Source organism: Ischnura elegans, chromosome 5 (assembly GCF_921293095.1).
Source record: "Ischnura elegans chromosome 5, ioIscEleg1.1, whole genome shotgun sequence".
NCBI lineage: Eukaryota > Metazoa > Arthropoda > Insecta > Odonata > Coenagrionidae > Ischnura > Ischnura elegans.
Window position 1 is genome coordinate 107179350 of NC_060250.1, and position 18046 is coordinate 107197395.

The 18046-nt window shown below is 39.0% G+C and overlaps 1 protein-coding gene across 1 annotated transcript in view; it reads left to right on the plus strand.

Moving 5' to 3' along the window:
• LOC124159760 (calmodulin-binding transcription activator 1) overlaps nucleotides 1–18046 on the plus strand; it is a 1175022-nt gene that overhangs the window by 909620 nt on the left and 247356 nt on the right. Inside the window, exon 5 of the mRNA XM_046535673.1 lies at nucleotides 8365–8500. Within this exon, the coding sequence (XP_046391629.1) occupies nucleotides 8365–8500 (136 nt within the window). The remainder of the gene's footprint in view (nucleotides 1–8364; nucleotides 8501–18046) is intronic.

Sequence of the window (18046 nt, forward strand, 5' to 3'; positions counted from 1 at the left end):
AAGGGAACCTCATTCAGTAAATTAATAACTACATCTTTCCATCGTCAATCTCATCTTTCGGTCTCTCAGGTTAATGCTTCACTCAAAAATTTATTTATTCTTTTTCTACGTTGTTACATTTTTTGCCAGTGATACTGCAAGAATTATTTACTGGATTTTTAATGCATTCCCTTATCTTAAAGAAAGGAACAATGGATAAATATCCACAGTAATTTTGACAGCAAGATCCCTTATCTTTTTATCCACCCCTTCCACTTAGTAAGTTCTTAGTTTTTTGAGTTCTCTCATTTCCTTTGATCTCGTGGATCTCGTAGATTTTAATATATCATGGTTCATCATTTACTTAATTTATGTTTAAGCTAGGCATACTTATGGACAGGGTCGAAAAGTTACGTGCCTCCTCCTTCCTTATATGTTGTGTGAATTCTGAATTCTTTTTAGTAAGCCTATCACCTTCCTATTTTAAAGAGTTCAAATAATTGTTCGTGATAACCCTATATAGTAGGGTTGGATGCATTTTGATGCAAACATTCACTAAGTTTAAATGCGATGGTGGTTGGCGTAACATGGTGAAACTCCTTCATGATGCACAAAGGTTAAGAAAAAGACTTCGCTGTTTCACAAAATAAAATATATTTGCGACCGGTTTCGATACAGCGTTTCGATACCCTCCCCCATTCTCCCCCTTTCTCCACCTCCACTCCACCGCCCCTCTAACGCCTTCAAGGGTATAAATTCTATGTACTGATACTTGTAATTGCCAGATGATGATACGCTGTATCGAAACCGGTCGCAAATATATTTTATTTTGTGAAACAGCGAAATCTTTTTCTTAACCTTTGTGCATCATTCACTAAGTTTGTATTCTCTTATTTGCAAGTATGAAGTGAATGACTTTTGGATGGGTACGTTGCTACTGGAAATTATTTACGTGTAAGCCTCAATTTTCCCTCCTTAGGCAAAATTGTTTCTTATCGTTTTCAGTTGGGTTTAAAATTTTGTGCCAGGTAGAGAAGAAAGGATGTACGAAAAAAATTCAAAAATGGAGGTGAAATGAAAAAGGGACATAGTATTTCTGGTTGCTTCGCCAAGAAACTTCTGGCAATGAAACCTGGCGCAATTTTGGGACTAAGATAAAACTGATTGACGTAGGGTGAAATATAATTGTGGCAGTCATGTAATGCTGTTTTCAAATAATTTAAACCCTTCATAATTTCATCTTTCTCGTGACTTCTTGAAACCTTTTCAAGAATTAAGCTCGTTAAAGGGAAAGAGGACATTTAAATGTACTTGGTCTTAATAATACTCCTCGGTTAAAGAGTTGTTGTGGTGTATTGTTTTCACTGACAGATCAGGTTTCGTGACCGACCTCCAGAATGGTGAGGAGCTCACGCCACAATCACGCGCTTCCATTCAACGGATAATTTCTTCGAGTTCCAGTTTCGGTGCATCACAGCTTTGAGGACGGAAATCCTCTTTTTCTTATATTTCACGGAGAACTACCGTAGAATCGTGTATTTTATAGTCTTTTTTAGGCAATGAAAAGTTATCTTGATGAGTAATCACGCAGCTGTGACACGAACAGGAATTCTCACGGCCCTACGATGGGAATAAATCTCATCGAAACTGTTTCAACTCCTCTGGTAATGAGTTATACTTTTGAAATTTATAACCTCCATTCCACTGGGTCAAATAAGTTCCTACTACAGAGAAGGTTTTTTTTCCTCCGTGAAGACAAGACTTTTAAATTTACTTTCCTTCATTGTACTAAGCTAGTCAGTCTGTCATATTTGAAGAAAAAGGTAATGTGCTCGAGATTTCTTGTTTAGGAATAATCTTCTAGCGTGTAATTCATGACGATATTTTTTGTCGTCTCATTTCTTTGTTCCTTAACAAAGCCTTTTGCATTATATTCAATATTAATTCAGAATTATTCTGCTCTTTCTGGGACGGAAATAAAAAGGATATCGAAAGTGTAGAATTCTGAAAAACTAATTTGTTTGTTTGAACGTTATTAAAGAGGGAAAGTTAACCATACATTTTTGGTTGATGCCCCGGTTTACATACGCATTAATAATTGTAAAAGACCCTTTGCAGTGGGGTTGAAGTATGTTCGCTTTGATTACCGATATTGGCACAATTCAGCGAATATTTATTCCTGCGCCATGAATGTCAGTACCTGCGGTAGTTTTGGGAAGGTTTATGGTTGCATAGCTGCGTGATTATTTATCAAAATACCTTTTTTTGCCTAAAAAAAGACCACAAAATACTTGTATCTACGGCAGTTGTCCGTGGAATAAAATAATTAGAGAATTAGAAACATTTTTAGATGAGACGGTGGAATAAATTCCTTTTAAATGTACTGTATACCGTTCCTTTTGAAACATAATTTGCTTGGGGTGCATGAATATGCTTGTTTTTAATGATTAGTTGATTTTTTTATTCGGAGTGAATTAACCGGCATTTTCAATGAACTTTTTTACAATATATTGCACCTTTAGACAATAATTTCTTATTTTAATAATGCATTATCATTAGAAAGTACTGCTCATGAGCTTGGATCAATTTTAAATTTTCCTTCTCGATTGGGGATACATTTTTTTCTTTTTTTCCTTTCATATTCTATAATTTTATTTATCTCCTTGTCCTTGCGTATTGATTCCAAGCATTTTCATGATTTATCCGCCGTATATGCGTGCGTGTACCTCAAAAATCTGTACATTTTTGTCTAAAAAAAAACGAGTGAATTATGTTTTTGATCTTTACTTTCTTTGTTGAAGCTTTTAGCCGTTCTCTCTTCTAAAACTCTGACCAAAATTTATCCCAAGAGTCATATAAGTTTATTGTCTGACTTAGGGACATACTGAAACCTTGATTCGATTTTTTCACATTCATCCGCAGGCCGTTCGTAATGAATTTTCCCTCACTACTTGGTGTTTCTCACTGCAGCCATTCTATGGTGATCTTATTTTTACCCCTTTTCAGACTAATTTACGGGTCTTCCTTGAGCCAAAACCGATCTTACGCCATCTCACGACGTCTTCCTCGTATTGTTTATCGCTCTTTTCTCAATATAACACTTCTATATCCCGAACGGCTCGTGAATTTGGCACCTTTCTTTTATGTGTAGTTATGAATTATGTCGTAGTTTACGCACTCAGCTCCTCTGCCGGCGATATACTGTCTCCATATCCTCCACCGAACACGCCGTCCCACGGAGGGAAGAAGAGAGATGGAGGAAGAAGAGCGTCCCTATCCATTATCTTAAAAGGACTTAGAATCCACAGCCATAGGAATGTCGTAAATCGTTCCGCTGGCGAGATGGCTAAGCGAACTACTCAATGTGGGGAGTCGGTGGCGGGTTGGAATCCCCCGCAAAAGCAGCTTCCTCTCTCTCTCTCGATAAAAATTCTATCTGGACTAGTGGAGAGAAGCTGAAATTTGACAGAAATTCTCATGGCAGTTATGCACTTTTATGAAATCAAAGCTATGATGAAGGCAATTTTACAACTGTGTATGAGAAAAGCCATAAGAAAGGCAGTTGCGCACTTGTATGAGAGTAAAAACTTGAGAAAGTGTCGCTTTGTTATTTTCCGGGACCAAAACCATGAGAAACCGCTCAAAAAAAATTAAATAGAAATTTCCATTTATCCTTGTTTTGGATGTCTCCAAATAGAGCCGTACTAAGCGCATTTTAATGTGTGCTAAACATTTTACCGTCTCTATGGAAATCAGGCGTATTTTTTCTTTTGGCGTCCTGGAATACCTCAATATCACGTTAAGAGGGACCGAATTTTGGTCCTCTTCTGTCTTACGCATCTCATAACCCAGGTTCAAAGAGTTCTTCGAATAAAGGTATAAGAGGCTATTATCCACAGATGTAAAATTGAGAATAAAATGAATGTTTTCAACATTAACTTCGTGATCTATAACATTTTTTCCATCAGCTGGTCCAGGACTCCGAACATGCTTAAAAGTTCATTTGGCTCTTTGATATTATTTCCAGTGTATTACAATACCCGCTGGTTAATTGACGATGTTGTTGTCATTTCGCTATGATTTTTTGGGTGTAATTCTTCGTTAAAACTTTCGCAAGTAGTCTTCATGCCTGTTAAATCTGATTAATTTTAGTTAGGAATCTTATTTTATCTTGAGAAGGCGACCAGCATCGGTCGACAAATGTTCGGTCCCCCAAAAAAATTACGCGGCAACATAGCTCCGAAAGTTTTTCAATTAGTATTTATTGTTTGGTTGTGCAATTTTAACCTAACTACGTCTTAATCCTAGTTACCTCATTGCTAAGTTTTGAGTCTAAAAGCCGTCGTAAAGGGAAGCCAGTACTTGCTAAAATAGCCAAGCGATCTCAGCCCAGCATTTGCAATGCTGGCATTTGTTTACTGTCTGAGATGCGGTGGGGTGAATTCTCTCGTCGTGCCAATTCTTTCGCGGGCTGACCCATCTTACGGCGCTTCGAAGCCAGGAGGACAAACGGTCTAGGTGACTCGTGAGATCCCGAGATGGGTGAGTGGAGGAGCCCCTGGATTCAGGTCCTTTTTATGCACCGTAAGGTATTGGATCTACAGGGTCCACGGAGATTGGTATAAAGAGGTAGAGATGGAAAGAGGGGTATGGCGAGAGGGAACTGAGGTATGAGCAGTGGATTTGTTGTATGCGTTGGAGGGAAACCAGAAGAGCCTTCCTCAGGGTTTTTTGAAATACGGTGGATATTGGTCGGATCTTAAGGATTGGGAATAAGAAGATAGAAGAATGAGATGAGATATTTCCTCTCTCTGCAAACGGGAGAAGGTAGAACTGTTTGGGTGAACTATGTAAGGGCATCATTGTGGTGCCGGAGAAGAAGTAGGGAAGGAAAAGGGGGAATCATATGAGTACCTTGAGGGGAACACGGGACAGTTTAACTGACCACATCGCAAGGCACCATGGTGTGATGAAGGCAATCGTTCAAGTAGCACCGGACGCATTAGACCTAAAGGAAGACCACAAATGAGTTATATAGGACAAGTTATAAAAAATGGAGGTCCATGTAAAGGATAGCTGACAGGAAGGTTGAGCGTGGTTGGCTCAGTGAGTACAGCATTTTGATATCGAACCAATCTTCCAGGGTTCAAATCTCCAGTAATACCTTGGTGAAATCTCAAACAAAATTCTCGGAAGTAGCCTAGGGAATAGTCCCCAAGTACGTGATTCCTCACATTTGTAGCCAATTATAGTGTGGGCTCTACCATAACTTAACCAAAAGAACCACCGGAATGAATCACTGGGTTCGTGAGCTGTTGATAGAGTTGCCTCAAACCTACTCTAGAAGTGCTGACTTGTGATGAAGACGATTGAAAGTTCGAGGGTTAAGTTAGTATAAGCACTGAAAGAAGGAGAGAGGAAAAGGAGGAGGAAAAAGGCTGAAGAAGCTTGAGGTAAGATGTATAAGGGAGAAAAATGAAAGGCGAACGGTGGATGGAGGTATGCAATAGAGGAAGGCTAAGAAGTCTTCCCCGAGTATGTGTTTGAGGAACGGTGCAAATAGGATGGGTCCTGAAATGATGGAAACGGGAGAGGATCTAAAAATGCGGAGAGTAAGGGAATGAGAAGAAAGGTTTTTCTTTCCCTGCGAATCGGCGGAATAAGGAGGGTTGGGCCGAACGGTTTAAGGCTCTCATCCAAGCGAGGGTAGGAGTGGTTGGATGGGAGAAATTGAAAAGGGATGGGACGGCATAAAGGGTGAGAGAGTGAGGGAGTAGAATTGGCCGAGAAGGATGCGGATATGTAGGCCGGTAGGAAAGAAGGTTGGTAGGCTCTGAAGTGCGGAACCGCTTGAGGGTATGGTGGCGATGGCACCTTCGTGATGGCAAACAGAATCGGCGTTTGCAGGTCGGCCTTCTTAAGGGGGTTATCTTCCGCGCCCTTTTGTCCCTAGAAGTTTACGACATCAGCCCCCTTTTTAGGGCGTATTCTCTCTCACGTAGCGCGCAGGGGCGAGCAAGTGGGTCCAGCCATCTGTATTTACCGCTCACTTGCTTTCCGCGATGCCAATTCGTCCTACATTGCCCTTCGGGAAGCTGATGACTGCTGCGAAAACAGGAGGGTGTATAAAGCGAGCCCTCAGTCGTAAATTTCACCCATCCCTCAAGGCTCTTCAGGCATACGCCAGCGTTCGTTGTCTTTTCCCTTTATTCCTTTGATGATGGTCAACTGTAATTCCTCCTTAGAACCTTAGAACCTGCCAAATAAAATTATCTAATCGTGTTCTGTGGTGTTTTATCCGATTGCGATTGACTTTTGATACGACGCGGCCTTTTTTAGGCTATTTTATCGGCTAATATTTATTTGATAGGTCCTCCAAGTATCTTTTGTTTTTGATTACGTTACCTCTGGGGAAGTCCATTGGTATTAGCCATCGACCTATGCCTGGATGGATGGCATAGGTCGATCTTTATGACAAAATCCCATTTCGTTTTACATTACCTATTTAGTGAATACGTCAGTTCCGTTTCATAGAGCCTGTCCTATTTTCTTTTTATATCTAACTTTCGAGTGATCATCACTGGAGAGACATGCAATGGAATTTTTCGCCATGAGCATTTTTGGATGCTTTGCATTTACAATTGTTAGGTATCCGAACTCTATATTTTCCCAAAAAGCACTTCATTGTTGCCTTTATGTTTTGTTTTTTATGCTACATGCACTGCTAAATTTATCTAAATAAATGCCTCCTTTATCGATACTGCGTTTATCAACTGTTACAGCGTTTGAAATTATTTTAAGTGAATGGTCAACAATTAAACTGGCCAATTGCCTCCTCTTTAGAGTACCGTACGATGAGATGTAACTTTACGGCTCAATTACCTGATGACGGAACTAAATTTGAATTTAGCGAGCCCAGTTTATATAAGGAGGTGTCGTACTATTTTTATGTGAGCTAAAAATAATTTAAGGTAGCAAAATTTTAGTGATGTCATAATTTTCCTTAAAATATCGATAATGGCTATGATAAAAGTAGAAATAGATTGTTAAGTTTTGCAAGCTTATTCACCTGAATTTTTGGAGTTAGCGACGTAGGTATCTTTGTATTCTAATTGGATATTTCTTCGAAGAAAGCATTTTTTGGAAGTAAAATATAGCTAACAACGAGACAATTTGCATCCTTTTACACGAGAATCACTTCTTCAGTGGCATCTTAGGGCGCTTCGCAAAAGTACAATAATTCCTTTTAAATCCTAATCTAGGAAGTGGAATTTGTAGGATGTAGATGGGTGGACAGGGACTAAGTTCGTGGAGTGAGGGACTGATTACTTAAAAACAGCGGCACGAATGGAGGAATTTACGAGCGTTTTTTCAGGAGATCGAATCTGGGTCAGGATTTCTTTTTCAAATTTCAAGTTGCTCCGAAGTACTTGGCTTAAGTCGGTCATTAGCGAAATGCAAAACTTTTACATTCGCATTCCTCTTCCCTTTAATTCCTCCTTCTTCTTGTTTTGGTTGTTAAAAGAGATACCGTACTACAGGAATTCACCTGAATATCATACCATATGCTTAAAATCTATTAAATTTACTTAAATTTCTGCACAATTCCACCTTATAATCAATTTTGCATCAAAACCATTAAATTAGTAAGAAAATGTTTCATATTTTTAATATTAGAAGATCTTAGTATTTGCCTGAAACCCCGACTAACGTTTACTCCATTCCTCTCAGCTATGTATGACACAAATCAGATTCAAACTTGACTTTCTGAACACAGTCAACCTTAATGAGTCCATGACGAGTATTCAGTGATGATTTATTTGCTTCATGCTTTATTGCAAATTATGTCAGTTAGAATTGGATCTTGAAGAACTTTTGCATGCAATAAGATGTACTCTATAATAATTCTTCAATGTGTCATGCAAAAATTGTACGTGGTTATCAATTTTTCTCAATTTACTAAGCGAATTATTTCCCATAGAAATACGACATCATCATTTTTTTTCGTTCTGCGGTGGTGGTGGTATTGTGCACACAAACTGTTTTTATGTTGCCATGTGAGTGTTTGTAGAAGCCAAACGAAGTTCTACTGCCACTGCTAGTGTGAAAAAATGTGTATCTGTTGACAGTTACTAGCGTATACCCTTTCATTGATGCATCTATTATTAAGAGAAAGCTTTTCACAGTAAATCAGCTAGCTGCCATATGAATGTTGGCAATTGTCAAATGAAATTCTACTACCATTGCTAGTGCGAGAAAAAGTGAAAATCTGTGTTGACATTTTTCAGTGTATACTCTTTTACTAATGCTCCTTTCATTAATCACAGAAATGTTTAGTATAAATCAACAGCCAGCAGCTCATGAAATATTTTTTCTCCGTTTCAGGCCTAAAAGTGGCTCTATGCTGCTGTACAGTCGAAAAAAGGTTCGCTACCGTCGTGACGGCTACTGCTGGAAGAAGCGGAAGGATGGCAAAACAACGAGGGAGGACCACATGAAGCTCAAGGTCCAGGGAACGGAGGTGAGTGAGAACGCTCTCTTATCTATCCACTATACCGAGCAAGGCGACGCACGTCGGAGGGAGGTGGAGAGGATTTGAAATATCATGGACGCGAGAGAGCATCCATTTGTGGAGAAAATTTTCGGGAGCGATTCCGTCTCTTTGGAAGGAGTTGAAAGAATACGGTGCTTTGAAACATGACGTGAGGTCACGCCTCGCCGTAGGAGATCTGACGTTGAGGTATAGTTTCCGGCACTCGCGAAAACTCTGTAAGTGATTGGATTCTAACATTAGATTCAGGGGATACGCCTACTGAAATCTGTCATTTTTCCATCGCGATACCAAGGCTCCCTTCTTCGGAGTTGAATTCATTCATTGCGTAGCTATATTTTGCAATTTCAATAACGTCTGCTAAAACTTTAGAACATTACAAATATTAAGTTTCAAATGGACAAGATCTCAAAGAGGATGTACGGTATTTGGTTAAGTTTAAGGAAACCGAAATTTGCATCATTATAGTCTTTGCATTTAGTCATTAGTTCCGGGTAAAAATTCTTTTCCTTTAACTAGCATTTATAATATATTCTTGGAATCATAAAGTTTTTAACTGTTATATGTTGTGCTATAACAATATAATGCTATATAAAATTTAAATATAATTGTGTTCTGCGAAGTGAAGCCTGTATCTGTTAGATACAGATATATCCATTGTTTATATTCATTAATTCATATCAGCGATCTACTATGTCGATTACACAACCTATTAAACAGTCTTTTTTTGGTTAATAAAATTATTTTAAGGGGTTTTCGGCATCTTGTGCATTTTTGGATTTCTTTTTGAGATATAAAAAAAAAGTGTATTCAAGTAAAGATTTTTGAATCGATCTTTTTGCCAAAATCTAACGATTTTATGCCTTAAAAGTTAAAATAACAATTTTACACGGTTGAGAAAGATAGGCAATTCGCTGATATTGAGTGCTAGTTCAAATATCGCGGTGCTTATAGCTTCACCCGTTGATAAGTCATGCAAAATTCTGATTTGAAAGCTGGCTACTTAATATTCTGTTGTAAAATTGTGTCCCGCCGTCAAAATGTATCCTTTCTGTCTCCAGGAGCGACGAATAAAAGGTCATTTGGGAGGCATTATTACTCTCAACACCACTCCCAGGAGTAGGACTTAAAGGAAGATTATGAACGACAAGAAAGGTCGTTTCAATGCATGGAAAACTCCTAGAACTCAGCTCCAAGTCTCGTGAAAGTAGGAGGTCACGTCGGAAGGTCGGACTTCACTCTTTACGCCAGTGATGGAAAAACGTTGGCTAATTATTCTCTTCTTTCTTCTTCCTGAAAGTTTCTTCTTTCTTCTCATTATTTTTCCATGACCTCTGTTATTCTTTTCCTATTATACCCCTCCCATTTCACATTAGAGAAATGACATGGGCTAATCTTAAAGAGGAGTTTTGAAAAAAAATTAATTTTACATCAATTAATTTTTTAAATTAAACTGTTGTATTTCAAAATAAAATAATAACAGCGAGATATTTTTTAATAAAAAATGCCAATGCTGTAGTCATCCTTTTTAAATGACAAATTTAAGGCTGATGTGAAGGACGGTGAGCCCTAGTCCTACTTCTGGCGGAAAACAGTTGCACTTGATTTAAATTAAAAATTTACCAATACTATTTTGTTCTTTGATGTGTTTTCCTGAAGAAATATTTGTTTTAAATTTCTTCAGTATTTTAAAAACTAATGCTGAAGTTTTGCAGTTAATGCATGAATCTACAGTACCCATATGGTCACTCACTAAATTTAGTACTCTCGTGCTCAGCATTGTAAAACGTTTATAAAGTTTATGGATCACCTCATGTGTGTAGTCACCTTACTTTGCTGCCACAGCCACAGTGGATATAAAATGAAAAACAGCAAATATATATTACGTAACATAATTACATACATTATATATTATGTAACATATTATACAAATAGTTTGACTGAAGATTATGGAAGGAAGTGTTAAATAATATTCCTAATAGTTAAACGATAAAAAATAAATTATAGATTAAATTAATTGTTGTAGAATAAGTAAGGAAGATTTTCTAATTTCCCGCCCATGACTCTGAAAATGACTCGTGGCAGATTTATTGGCGAATGACATGAATAAACAGATTAAGACAAATATTTATTTTTTTCAATGGAAACAGGATTACAAGCCGGGGAATAGACATCTTTTACTCCTCCGTTTGTTCGCCGTGATCGCGTGAGAACATGGATCGGGAACACGCGAGATACAAGGCAGTTGGATCGTGACATGGAAGATTAAGGAGGACGCTTTTTTCCTCCCTGTTTCTTTTCTGTTTCAGAGCGCGAAATTAAACATCTTTCTAAAACCTCTCTTTGTGGTCGTTAATGAAGAGCAAATAATGCCTCGAAACTTTTGCGATGAGCCAAAAAAGAATTTTTATGTAAACTAATGCGTCTTTATATATTCTCTTGAGCGGATACCTAAGAGCCTATTAGTCTTTAGGTCCAAAGTTTTCGTCGTTAAAAAGTAATAAACTCTTGTACAGATTTATTTTTTTCCGGACTGTTAATTGTTTTCGGGCCTCTATTGGTGTCTAACTTTCTCTGAGGAATTCTTTACGCCATCTTAGGCTTCTTAAAAATTAATAAGTTGTTACTCTCAAACAACTTTGTCAGCTTGGTTTCTTACTTTCGTGATTGGCTCACTATAAGTAAATTAATTCCAATTATTCAAATGAATTTGTCTCGCTAAATCCAACAATTGAATTGGTACGCTTATCAACATAACAATTTTCTTGTCTTCTCATTTTCCTATAGTTGGCCATTTTGATTTTATGATGTATTTTAGTTGAAATACCTTTGGCGTGTCTACCTGTTGTCGTAGTGATAAAAAGAATAGATCAAGTTATCCCTGGAATACTGGAAATGGTAACTTACTGTAGGGTTTTTGTTCTGAATAGCCCATTCAACATAATTTTGCAAGTGATGTATCAAGAAACTAGCAATTGTGAACCCTGTAATGATTGTGTTGTTTTTTTCTTTCTCGCGACGCACATTACGATTATTAGTTCTGCTGAGTCAAGGGCAATACTAGAGTTATTCCGTGAAAAGTTTTTGAAGAAAAAAGAAAAAGTATTTGAAGGAGGTGACCTACAGCTTAGGTAATTTGCGCCGTGAGGGAAGGGTAGATGAGGAAGGGTGGAGAGAAACCCGGCGTCGGCATCAGCTTGCTCTCAACGAAAGGCGCCAAGGGGACCACGGCTTAACGTCTCATCCGACGGACGGAGTGTTGTCCTTGAAATGTCCTCCACACAACATTCAAACACGGATCAGACAGTCCCTGGTAATTCTCTGCCGCCGGGATTTGAACCCGAGCCCACGGGGTGGGAAGCCCACACTCTAGCCACCACACCAACACGGTCCCCTTATTCCTTGAAAAGCGGAACAGTTAGTTCTCCGCTCGGCCGTGACAAGCCCAGGGCTTGCCTTCTTCTCCCTGCGCGTTCCCCGAGTCTATTCCGACGCACATCTATTCTCGACTCCTTGACCCCTGCCTGTAGGGTTAGCATCTCGGAGATCGTGCTCATGACCCGTCGCACAATTGGGAGCTTCATGGAAAAGGCCTTTTTCCCTTGCCTCCCGAGTGTTTTGCCCCGTCTGTGTGGGCGTGGGGAAGCGTTTATACAATAAGACTTAAGTCCCGTCGAGTGGACCGCAAGGGTTTATCGCCGCGCCGGTCCAGCCCGGATCCTCCGCGAGAAATGTGAGGCATGTCCTAATCCCGGTCCTTTGCCGTAACAGCGGTATAGATTTTCCGGGGGATGGAATCGGAGCTTTTTGCGATAAAAATCCTCGCTAAAAGTGTTAAATAAAAATAGGCCTGCATCGGGAAATGTCTTTTTTTTCGTCCCCCCTCCGTTTCGGTAATCCCTTCGCCCGTGTACCGCCTTCGGTTGAGTTGGTAAACAGGAAGTCCCCGTGCCTGTAACAGCGTGAGCCAGAGGACTTTCCTCGGGGAGTTACATACCAGAGATGCTCTGTCGCCCGGTTACTTATCGGAAATGTTTAATCGATTGGTCTCTCCAATGTGGCGTGGTACGTGCTGGAGCTTTTCTGGTGGAAAATTCGAAAAGGATTCCTACGGATTGCCGACTACTCGTGCGATTCAGCCCTCGAGTGAAAAAAACGCCCGGTTACTGCCCGGTGCTGCCGTTCTGCTTCTACTCGTCTTTTGGTGTTGATGTTTTCAGTTCCATTTCATTCAGTTTTTTTCATTCTGATTCATGCCTGATTTTTAAAACGTATTGACTTACGTAATTTTATTCATTAATTCTCCGGTGAAAAAGTGATACTCTGTCTTCAATAGGTCAATTCAATACTTTAATTTCCTTGCACCAATATCGGACCTGACCTAAATATGAGGATGAAATCTTTTTCTTGTCTCGATTTTTTTAGTAGCATCGTTTTCATTTCCTTTAGAGGTCACGTTGAACATCCCTCAGAAAGAATATTGTTATTCCACTAACGCCTTTAAGATATGCGAAGTTGTAAACAGAGCAATCAGTAATATCATTCCTATAAATCTCATAACTCATGCGGAGCTATGAAAGAAACAGTTTACTAGAGAAAAGCTAAAATAGTTACTCGAGGTTAGTTATGCAAATGTGATTTTTCATACCATAACTAACTGCTTCGTTCGAAATTAATTTACCAATATCCATTAATTTGAGAAAAACGGAAAAGAAAAGTATTCTTTAAGTGTCAGTTTCCTCAAGATTTCACTCATATTTTCGACCTTCCCCTCAACCTTTCCGTTCAATTTTCAGCATGGGTGCTTCCACTTCAGGGGCCGCTTATTCTCACGAAGGAGACGCGAAAGGTCCTACTCTCGAGGGTCTGACATTTTTCGGACGGGAACAGGCGCGTCTTTCCTTTACTTTTCATGATCCGGTCGTTTCACCTGATTAAACAAGCATACTCCGCCGTAACCGTTAACCGTAATATCCACATTAATTAGAAAGTCCCTTGCCCATCCACGAAAAGGGATGGGATCCACTCTCGAGAACGATTTGGAGGCGGAGGAGGAGGAAATGAAGGGGAATTTTTCGGTAGGGCTCGCAAGAAATTTCTAAAATTAAGAATTTAGAGGAATTAAGTTTCATCAGGAGCGAAGAAAGAGGTAGAGAGAATCGTCGTGAAATCTTGAAGATTACTGGGGGGTAGCCGAGTGGGGAGGAATGGGGAGGGAGAGAAGGGTGGTAAGGAAGCGTAGTTTCGATGATGGCTCGGGTGAGGGAAGGAGCTAATGGTGGTTGGGAGGGGAAGTAAGAAAGAGGAATCGCGGAGGTAAGGAACGGATGGTTAGGAGCGGGCGGGTGGGTTGAGTTCGTACGGTTCGGATGAGACTGAAGGCAGAAGAAATGGCTGGAGTGGTGGAAGAGGAAAGGGAGTAAGTTGGGGTTTGCCTGAATAAGAATGAGTTTAAATTAGATAGAGGAGGTAGTGGCGGACAGCGGATGTGCAATTTGAAAGGGAAAGTAGGCGTTGAAATTAAGGTTTGGCCTTGTCTCCTGTATTTTCTTTTTTTCCTCTCCCTTTTTTTCGCTCTGGAAGAAAGTTTGCCGAATAAGTAGGGAAATGAGAGAGACGGTAGGGGAAGGAAGTGTTTTTTTTCAGAGAGGAGGGAGGTTTTTTTAGAGGGGGTCTTCTCCGAACAGGATGATGCTGTGAGTAGTTGGAGGTGGAGAAGGAGGTACCGTGGACGGGACGGGAGCCTTGAGAGGCCAAAGGTGGGTGGAGAGGGGATGGGGAGTTAAAGTAAGGAGTTTTTTTTCTGAGGGGTTGAGTCGTGGAAGGGAGGGTTGGAATTGCTAAGTAACGGAAAACGTTATCTTTAAGTCAACTCTATCTCTCTTTCACCCTTGCCTCTTCCCTCTGTCATTAACCAGACTCTTACCCTTCACTCAAGGTTGCTACTCAGTTATAGGATTTAGATTCCCGAGTTTTTTTTCGCAGATGTGTTGATTATTTCCCGGATATTTCACAATTTGTTTTTTTTTATGCTTTCTAGTATGGAGAAAATTAATATTAAACTCCCTAATAACACACAGAATATAATTATATTTTTAAATTCCTATTAGTTGAATCCCTTCACTTGGTATTTAAAATATGAGTGTACACTTACACACAACTATGCCCTGGTAGGTGTCCTACCCTAATAAGGCTCGAATCCTTGGCTTTATTTCAGCCACGAGGACTTTACTCGGACTCCATAGGTAAGGTATTTACTGCAACAGCATAGCTATTATTTCAAGTTGCACAAATGGGCTGTATAATTTTGGGTGTACGCCATTTGCGCTGCGTGAGGTAGGTACAGGACGCTCAGCTGAGTGTATTGTAGGCAGTGTGATTATAGGGTACTCGATCAGTGCATAAAGTTTACAGCGTACAGGAATTGATTTATTGACAAAATAAGCGATGAATAACGATATGGAGTAACTAGCATAAAATTAAAGACCTTTAAAATAAATGACGGCGTACACAGGAAAAATGATCTATTCTAAAAAACCGTGAAATATCCGTCGTAATTTTATCAGAAACACGCTAGATCTGTTAAGTTAATTTTACGTTAAGTATCCAATCCAATTTTTGCTATTTTTAATCTATATAGTAGCCTTAATTTTTGAAACTCACAAAGCAGCTGTTCCAGGCATTAGTTTTTGAGGGCCAGGGGAGCCTGCCCCCAAATTTAAATGGTAATTTGTCCGAAAAAAGTAGGAAACCTGTACAATGTACAGTGTACATTCAAGTACAGTGAAAACAAAAAAATCAAAGGTTTCAATTCATTTTAGTCTTAGGTAAGATTTGGGTTTCAGAGGCTAATTTTTCCAGGAACTCTAAGGGGTTATGGAATAGCCTCATTTCACTGCAAAGTGTTCCATAGCCCCTAAACCCCCGGTGGGATTGGTCCCCCCCCCCCTCCAACATAAAACTCCAAACTTCGCCAATGGTTCCCGGTGACTGGAGAAAATTCCCGGTTTCATCCCGATTCTCCGAGTTCACTCTCATTGGTGCCGGCCCTGTCTTCACTCTCATCGCATCGCCAGCCTTCAGCCCCCTCGACCCATCCCTTGAAATTTCCGCCCGGGACCCTCCATCGCTCCACCTGTCTCCCTCTCACCTGACTCCACTTCTCCGTCCCTACACTGCTTGCATACAACAGTTCTTCCTGTTCGGGCGTTTTTTCTCCCCTCCTTTCTCTCCGAGCGGTGTTTCTAGCGGAAGTTGTTGCAAGTTTTCGTGTTCCCGTCCCCGGGGAATTCGCTTCCTTGTCGGCAGCCAAGTGTGATGTTTAATGTGACGTAATAATCCTTCGCTGTAGGTATCATATAGGAGCCGCGTTCGGGTCTTAAGCTTGCTTCCTTGTTATTATAATTATAATGGAAACAATAATCGTCCTTCCCATTGGGTGCTCAGCCTTCCTTACTCTTCTCGGAATTTCTCCACATTTAGGATTAATTTCTTCCACTACAGATGCTGAAAATTACGTATTTCTTTGTATTTTACTGTTAAGATAATTGATATTTCCGAGCTTCTATGAATTAATATCTTAGCCATTTTTACTCCCATTGTATAAATCAGTCTATTTACAACTGCAGTTATAGTACGGACTAAAATTGAGGCAAATAGAAAAAGCGAGTGCCACTTGATGGGGTGAATGAATTACTTTTTAACTACTCTCGTGTATACTTTTTGGTGACTTCGCCTGTTATTGAAATTACTGGTCTACCTGCTTGGAATAACTGATGTAAGTAACGTTCCGATAAGTAAAATCATACTTCGTTGGTAAACGTCCACATAATTCAGCATTATCATTTGAGTATTACCTCAAACTATCGCCTGTTGATGTATGTTTAGCTTCTCGCTTTATTTAACACTATCGGAAAAGAATAAAGTTATCCCGTCGTTATCATAAAATGTTCCTAATGCTTCTTGTGAGAAATTAACGTTTTAGATAATTTTAATTTAATGATGATCTGGTTTTAAAAACAGTAACTAGTCAAATTCATAAGCATTTCAAAATTTTCAGTCGCATTCCAAATGAATGTAACTGAATTGATTAGTTTGTTTTCACTGTACCTAAGGGGTTTTACTCTGTTGTTAAATATTGCTGTAATATTACTTCTTAGGCTGTGACGGTAGTGACTGATGTCTTTCGCATATCTTATTACATTAATATTTCTTCATATCGTTTTCTCCGCCTTTTGATGTATTAATTATGATATGATGCATAACGTAGCAATCGACGAATTACGTTCTTGGAGTCACCTACATCAGACAGTTATGTTTCCAGCTATAAGGTCATTAAATATCGGGTATGAATTAATGTGTCATAACTGTGCGATGTGTTGCCATTCATGGCCAAATTCAGTCTCTCGTCAAAATTAATACCTCGCTTTGATTGCCCATATTCTGCGTCAACCGCACTTTCTACATCATATTCCAAATTTACGAGGGCAGTTGATCCCTTAATTCCAGGCATCCATCAATCCCTCATCTAACACATGGTCATCACTCCATGAAAATTTACCACCTTATTAGTGTTAATACGACTATTGTGTTTAGGTTAACTTTCGGCATTTTTTTCTCGGCAGATATCCGTTTTGATTTTATTTTCTCATATATATTTGTCGCAATTATTTTGTATGTATTTGTCTACTTAGTGCATTTAATGATATATGCTGTCGTAAGTACGCTGATAGCAATTTAATATGAGCTGTTTGCTCGTGATCATACGCTTTTTTTACACGTACATCTACTGGTATTTTATTATTATTATTGGTATTACTATTACTGGTATTCCTCATTTTTGTGAGTTACATGTTCGTGATTACAAAAAAGTATAAAAAAACGTAGTGATCCTGAAGTTTGAAATAAATTGAGATTCAGAATTGCCTCATTAATTCAAGGTATATTTATTTTCCTCAACTTGTAGTTTTTGAAAAAAGGTACTCTGTTAGTCGTCTTATATGAGCAGTAAGATCTTGCATGATACTGTGAAATATTTTGTAATTTGTAAATATTTATTTGTAGTTATCATGATTACTTCGGAATCTTATCGTTAGCATCAATCCATTTAAATAAAATGTCGATAAGTTTTAACTTTAGTAAAATCGTAAACTTAATCCACATGTAAAGTGACACATGTCCCATTTTATGCCAATGAACGACCTTGTCCGAGAATTCATCCTGTTTACGCGTTATGTTACACAAATGCTGATAAAATCGTAACAAATTTGTGCCTATTTTAACTGCACTTATTATTCTAGGCGTCACTCTTGTCTGCTTGTGCATTCTGTAAATAAAATTTTATCGTCTATTTGACCTTTGATGTAAAACCTAAAGAAGTTTTGTAACTATAGATCATGATTGCATGTCGGCACGAGGTTCAAATATTGCGCTCATTAATCGAACTATTATTCAAAAATTTTTTAATTGATGAAAAAAAGGAAATTACGTTTCCTCCGCCTTAATGTGTATCTCAAT